Here is a 7,106-nt window from a genome sequence, read left to right on the forward strand (position 1 = left end):
CTATAGCCCGGCCCCAAAGCCCAGCCCTGAGCCCGGGTCTATAGCCCAGTCCTTAGCCCAGCCCTGAGCCCGGGTCTATAGCCCAGCCCTTAGCCCGGGTCTATAGCCCAGCCCTATAGCCCAACCCGACAGCCCAGGCCCAGAGCCCAGCCCCACGTCCCGCCCCGCAGCGCGGCTCCGCCCGCCCGCTCCGCTGCGCTGCGCGCCGCCATGGCGGGGCTGGAGCCGCTCTACGCGTGGGCGCGGGCCGCCGTGGGGCGCGCGCAGGACGCGCTGCTCTGCGCGCTGCACTGGGAGCTGGTGCGGCACGGCTACCGCTGCGCGGGCGCGGGCGAGCAGGTGCGCAGCGCGACGCAACGCTCAGCAGCGGCGCGGAACGGCGCGAACGGCGCCGTGCGGCCCGCAGGCCGCGCTAGGCCCCGCCGCGCACCGGCCTCGCGCAGCGCCGCTCGCCGGGACCGGGCGCCGCGGGGCGGCCCGGGCTGGGGGGGGCGGCTCCCGGTGCTGGGGAGGGTCCCGGTGCCCCAGGGGGGGTCCGGTGGGATCCCGGTGCCCCAGGGAGGGGGTCCCGGTGCTGGAGGAGGTGCAGGGGGGTCCCCTGTCTGCATCTTGTSACTCGGCAGAGGGGGGTTGTGCTGCCCCCCAAGGGGTGTTTGTGCCCTGCAAAGGGGGGTTGTGCCCCCCAGGGGTGTTAGTACCCCCTGCAAAGGGTGTTTGTGYCCTCTTAAAGGGTGTTTGTGCCCCCAAAGGGGTGTTTGCCCCCGCGCGAGGTGAGCGAGCAGACCCTGCTGCCGCGCGCCCTGCTCCTGCATCCAGACCCTGCCATCCTTGGAGGATCCCAGGATCCCTGCGCCGCTTCCCTGGCCCCGCAGCCGCCCGGGCCGGGCTCTGGGCAGCGGCTCCGTGTGCCCTGGGTGCTGCCATGCGGCTCCGTGCACTCCGGATCCCGATATGCAGCTCCGGGTCCCGAAGAGCGGCTCCAGGCGCCCCGTGTCCTGATGTGCAGCTCTGTGCACCCCGGGTCCCAACGTGCAGCTCTGTGTGCCCCGGGTCCCAGCGTGCGGCTCCATGCACCCCGGGTCCCAACGTGCACCCCGGGTCCCAACGTGCAGCTCTGTGTGCCCCSGGTCCCARCGTGCGGCTCCATGCACCCCGGGTCCCAACGTGCACCCCGGGTCCCAACGTGCAGCTCTGTGTGCCCCSGGTCCCARCGTGCGGCTCCATGCACCCCGGGTCCCAACGTGCACCCCSGGTCCCAACGTGCAGCTCTGTGTGCACCCGGTCCCAACGTGCGCCCCGGGTGCCGCCGAGCGGCTCCGTGCGCTCCATGTCCCGACGCGCGGCTCCGTGCAGCCAGGTCCCGACGAGAGGCCGTCGGAGCTGCTGCCGCGCGGCTGGCAGGCCAACCCGGAGCTCTACACGCTGCGCTACGTGTCCGCGGACGGCCGCCGCGAGCTGCTGCTCAAGGCCATCGTGGTGGAGGACAGCATGATCATCAACGTCATGGTGAGCGCCGGCGGCCCGGGGCAGCGCCGCTGTCCCCGCTGTGCCCCGGGTGCAGAGAGCCACGGGGTCCCCTTCTGAGCTGTTCTGCTCCGGCTTGTTAGACGAGCGGCAGCGCTGCACGGAACCACAGAGAGGTTGGGGTTGGAAGGGACCCCCAGGGATCACCCAGTGCAGCCCCTGCTCCAGCAGGGACACCCGGAGCACAGGGTGCCATCCAGAGGGGTTTGGGAGATCTGCAGAGCAGGAGCCTCCCCAGCCTCCCTGGGCAGCCTGGGCCAAGGCTCGGGCACCCTTYTACACCAAAGAAGTTCCTCCTCACATGGAGATGTAACTGCCTGGATTCCAACTTGTCCCCATTGCCCCTTTTTCTATCACTGGCCACCACTGGAAGAGCTTGGCCCCTTCCTCCCTCCATTCCCCCTTCATGTACTTACACATATCAATCAGATCCCCTCTCAGCCTTCTCTTCTGCAGAGAAAACAGGCCCAGCTCAGTCTCTCCTCGTTTGAGAGATGTTCCCTTCCCTTAATGCAGTGTAGGGCTTGTTCCCCGTTGAGCTGGTGGGGGCTGCATGGGGCAGAACGGGCACTGCAAAGCACTCGGTGGGGATCCCAAACCCACCCGTGCAGCAGCGCACGCATCAGCACGGGGAGGCAGCCTGTGTTGCACCCCCTGGCCCAGCAGCCACCYTTTTCAGGTCCCTTTTCCAGGTGTTGGCATTTGCTCTTGGGGATTCAGGGCGAGCGCAGTTCCCTGCGTATCCGAGACCTCGCCTGTGGTCACCCTGCTCGCTCATGCCCGGTCTGCGTGGCTGCTCACTCCGTGTTTCACCCGTCCTTTGCAGGACYGCGGCTCTCAGAAGGTGGCAGACGTGACCCTGACGGTGGCCGACTACATCAACCCAGAGCACCTGGATGATTTCCACAAGTAATCTCCATCCCCAGCGTTTCGGGCAGGACAAGATACCCCATGGGCAAGGGGCGAGGGGCCGGCGGGGACATAGGGCGCATTAGGAGGAGGCTGGAGCACCCTCTTCTCCGGTGCAAACCCGAGGGCCCTGAGAAGCAGCCACGTCTCCCTCCTGCCTCCGAGCTGGAGGCAGGAAGGAGCTTGAGGGGCAGAGCCCCACGAGCAGGGTCTGGCCAGCCCAGCACTTCTGTTCCAGCCTGGGTGGACGCCACAGGCAGCCCTGGGCACCACGTCCTGTGACATGCCCGCCCCTCTGCCCCTTCTTCCCTCTCTCTGCTCCATTTGGGAGCTGGTGGCTGCTTCCTGCCGGTGTTCACAGTGACACAGAGCTGGGTCCTAGTGGTCCCCAGTTAGTTCCTTAGGACGGTGCTGTCCCCTCCTCCCTGGAGCAGGCTGCAGGATGGACGCAGGTCTCTGCAGGCACCAGACGTCGCGGGGAAGCCAGACGCAGAGCCAGGTCCTCCACCTTCCTCAGCGGAGCAGCCTTGACTGGGCTCCCTTGGGCTGGGTGCCACTTGTGCCTCTCGAATGGGCCTTGGTGCCACCACATGCTCTTTCCCCGCCTGTCCCCTCCATGCTGGTGACGTAGCATGTTTGTGTCGGAGACATTTCGCACGTGTGCACCCTCCTGCAACCCTCCCAAAGCTGCTGCTCTGCACCCCACCTTGCAGCCGTGGGTGCTGCGGCCTCCCCAGCGCCCAGCCCATCCTCTCCCCACAGGGTGTACAAGAACATGGAGGAGCTCAGGACCAGGATCGCTTCGGGCATCATCGCGCCCCTTGCGCCCCCCACGGAAAAGGAGCCACGGGCCGAGAAGGAGCCTGCCCTCCCTCGGGAGCACGACCCGCTCAGGGTTCCTCCGCGGCGGCCAGCGGGCACCAGGGAGCCGCCCTGGTGAGCAAAGACACGGCAGCCCTTTGGGATGCATTCCGATCTCCACGACTGCTCGTGCCTGCTGGGGATCCCTGGCTCGCACATGTGGGAGGGGGGCGCATGGGAGACCCCAGCTCCGGGCTCGGCTTTGGGTCACTTCTAAGCTGCCCTTTGAGGGAAGGCCCCTTCGGGAGCCGCCTCTTGGTTGGACTCTCCTCGGGTGCTGCCGCCAGCCCAGGAGGGCCAGGGCAGAGCGCGGGGCTGGGGGAAGGTGTGGGGTGCAGCAGAGGGGCCCTGCTGGGCGCTGGGGAGCCCCTGGCAGCCCCGCGCTGCTCGGGGAGCCTCCTGGGTGCCCCAGCACCCCTGGGCCATGTGGAGCCCGCAGACGCGCTGCCCGCACTGCCCTGGCCTTCTCCCAGCTCCAGTGGCCGCTCTCGCCTCCCGGACTGAACCCCACTCGCTGCCTCTTGCGTTTCAGGCCTTCCCCCACGGACCCCTTCGCTGTTGGCGGGCAGGACCTGGATCCTTTCGGGTGAGTAGTGCTGGGGCAGCGGGGCTTGGCGTGCGTGGGGAGAGTGTCCCCGCTGTGCCCCTGCTGCCTGGGAACCTCCTCTGCAACAGCGGCGGTGTGGCCGGGTCGGGCGGCCCGGCCAGCGCCTCCCGCTGCAGCCTCTAAGGAGGCTCGTGGCTAAAATTGCGAGGGACCAACTGACAGTTGCTAAACCTCAATATGGTTCTAATATCGTAATAAGATCCTGTCTCTTGCAGAGACGATAGGTTGCAATCTGCGTCTGCTTAATAATCAGCTTGCATTCATTTGGAGCGCAGTAATTCCTTCAGTCAGTCGAAGCTGAATACGTCGTTAAGCGAGTGTAAGCCCYTAACACAAACCGTTGCCAGCTGCTGTGTGTGCAGCCCACGGGGCTCTGCAGAAGGGGAGGCTGAACGTGAGCCCCAGCGTCTCGATGGGCTGCGAAGCTGCGGGCTGCCTGGGGCGCCTGCGAGCAGGGGGAGCGGGGCAGGGACGGGGCTCCTTGCAGGGGGGTCCCACACGCATCTCCCTGCGGGCCTGTGGGTTGCTTGGGGAAGAAGAACCTGTCATCTGCATTCCTGTTAAGAGCACGTAGCCAGACAAAAACCAGCCCTCGGAGTCATTGCAGAGCGTCCCGCGGCCCATGGGAGTCCTGCTCGGAACCGCCGTCCTGTGGGGATTGCATTTTTTCCCTCTTGCGAGATAGTTCTCCGAGGGTTTGGCTAGAGAAGGGCCAGCTAAAAATGTGCTGCCCTGCTGGAGCAAGAGGCCTGGAGCCTGGGTGGCTGGAAGGAAACCTGATAGCGCCGGGAGAGGGGGTTCAGCTGGGGGGAACCCTGTTTCTCCCACTGCCTCCAGCCCTGCAGCACAAGTTTCTCTGTAAAGGACAGGGGAAGGTTGTAAATGGAAGCAGATTTGAGCGGCGACACCTGCCAGGGCCGGGGCTGGGGATGCAGCCTCCAGGCCAGCCTGGCCTAATGGAACTCATTAGCAGCGCTGCTAATGACTCGCGTGGTGGTAGCGGTGCGCAGAGACTGCAGCCGCGTTTGCACAAAGCCCCCCGTGAAGAAGGGCGCTGGCGGCGCGGGGCCGCTCCGAGGAGCCGCCGCGGCACCAAATGAGCTGCGGGCAGTTCTGTGGGCGGGCAGCGGGCAGCTCYGCGGGCGCTTGCGACACGGAGCAGGGTGTGACGCTGGCCGGGGACGCCTGCAAGCTCCCCGCGGGGGCAACGCGCCCGGCCCCTCCGGGACGGTGTCGGCGTGTTCCCGGCTGGACCTCGGYGTTTGCCGGCGCGGCGTGCCCTCCGAGGCTGCGTCCCCTGCGTGGTGTGATGCTGGGCACAGTGCCGAGCCACGATTGAGGTGGCTGGAGTTTATCTGGAGGCTGTGTCCAGTTCTGGGCTCCCCAGTACRGGAGGGATGTGGAGCTGCTGGGGAGAGTCCAGCGCACAGGGTACGAGGGTGATCGGGGCCCTGCAGCATCTGCCCTGTGAGCAAAGGCTGGGAGAGCTGGGCCTGTTGGCTGAGGAAGAGGAGGCTGAAGGGGGGACCTGAGCAGTGCGTATAAATACCTCAAGGGAGGCAGTGAGGAGGATGCGGCAGCCTCTTTGCAGTGGTGGCCACTGACAGAACTAGAGGGAACGGCCACAGACTGAAGCACTAGAAATTCCACAGGAACTTAAGGACAAATTTCTTGACAGTGAGGGTGACGGAGCCCTGGAACAGGCTGCCCACAGAGGCTGTGGAGTCTCCTTCCCTGGAGATCTTCCAAACCCGTGTGGACACAGCCTGTGTCCCRTGCTCTGGGTGTCCCTGTGTGTGCAGGGCGTTGAACTAGATGATCTCTGGAGGTCTCTCTGTGATCCCGTGACGTCCTGCCTGTGTCTGTCTGTGGTGGGCGGGTGTGGGGCTGTGATGACCCCCGCACGGAGCGGGGTCTGGCACCCTGGGGCGGCTCCTGCACGGGCAGGGAGCCGCTCTGGCGCGGGGCGGCGCGTGGCTGCGGTGCCCACAGTGCCGGCCTGACTCCCGTCTCTTCTCCGCAGCGCTCGGGGCGGAGGGATGATCGCCGACCCGCTGCGCTCGGGCTTCCCGCGGCCTGGCCTCGACCCGTCCTCGGGCCTCCCAAGCCGGCTGCCCCCCGGAGCGGTTCCGCCGGGCGCCAGATTCGACCCCTTCGGTCCCTTAGGAGCCAACACGGCTGGGTAGGTATTTGGGCAGGCCCCCRGCTGGGGGAGCAGCCTGTTCGACACAGCCTGCCCCTGAATCTCCCACCTCGGCCCTGAAGGGCTGAGCTCTCTGTCCTGCGTTAACTTGCCTCTGACTCCCTTTGCAGGCCGAACCCRGACCACCTTCCCCCTCCGGGCTATGAGGACATGTTCATGTGAGGACTCTGGTTTCTCAGCCGGCTCCCGTGAGGMGAGTTCCCTGAGGAGCACAAGTACTTCCATGCCGTTGCTCGCCTGTTCAATCTTCGCAGTTTTTCCTCTCCCCGCCCGGGGTGACCCRTGTTTCTGAGCAGCTATAAAGGCTTCTGTATGTGTTGAGCAGGAGAGGAGACAGGAGGTTTATCTTGTTTGTGTTCGAGCTGCCGTTCTGCACCAAAGTCACCCGGGATGTGAGGAGGTTTCCTCCTCGGCCGCTCCGGGGAGGCCGCTTTGCTGCTGGGTTTACGCTGGGTTAGGCCAGCAGTCGTGACTGAGGATGGAGATGGGCTCCCCTGCCAGAGGGGGCTCCGCACGTGGGAATTGGTAGTCCGGGTGTTTTCCAGGCTCCAGTGCAGAGGGGCTGGGCGAGGGCGGGAGCCTCCCGGGCAGCTGGAGGGAAGCGGGAAGCTCTGCACAGCCCTAAGCTCTCCTTGACGCCCTCCCTTCCGCGGGGCTCCCCCTGCATCGGTGAGTTTGGGGCTGCGGCTCGTTTCTTGTCCGGGCCTGATGCTGTTTTGTCTTCTCGGGTTTGGTTTCTTGGAAAGATACTGAGGAGTTTGGAATAAAATCCCGGTGAAACTCTGTGTTGGTGCTCGGCGGGCGTCCCCGCGTGCTCCGCGGCGGCAGCCCCTCCTCACCGCCTGCCGGAGCGGCGCCCTGAGGGTGCCCTTGGCCCCGGCAACGCTCCCGCTGCCCCGGCTGCTCCCGCGGCGCCGGTGCGGAGCATTCGTAACGGGCTGCAGCGCTCCCCAAGGACAACGCGGCCGTATCCAGAARAGGGAGCGGGAAGGGCCCGGCGTT

The 7,106-nt window shown here is 66.2% G+C and overlaps 1 protein-coding gene across 1 annotated transcript; it reads left to right on the forward strand.

Moving 5' to 3' along the window:
- Positions 1–210: 210 nt before the first annotated feature.
- Positions 211–6,618, forward strand: PSMF1 (proteasome inhibitor subunit 1). Its single transcript, XM_026041903.1, has 7 exons — positions 211–339; positions 1,354–1,506; positions 2,351–2,433; positions 3,196–3,369; positions 3,827–3,880; positions 5,925–6,083; positions 6,215–6,618. Exons 1-7 carry the CDS (start codon positions 211–213, stop codon positions 6,264–6,266), a joined length of 804 nt encoding a protein of 267 aa, XP_025897688.1. The 3' UTR covers positions 6,267–6,618.
- The last annotated feature ends 488 nt before the right edge of the window (positions 6,619–7,106 follow it).

This window comes from Nothoprocta perdicaria, unplaced genomic scaffold (assembly GCF_003342845.1).
Source record: "Nothoprocta perdicaria isolate Ctin4 unplaced genomic scaffold, notPer1 scaffold_3, whole genome shotgun sequence".
Classification (NCBI taxonomy): Eukaryota; Metazoa; Chordata; class Aves; order Tinamiformes; family Tinamidae; genus Nothoprocta; species Nothoprocta perdicaria.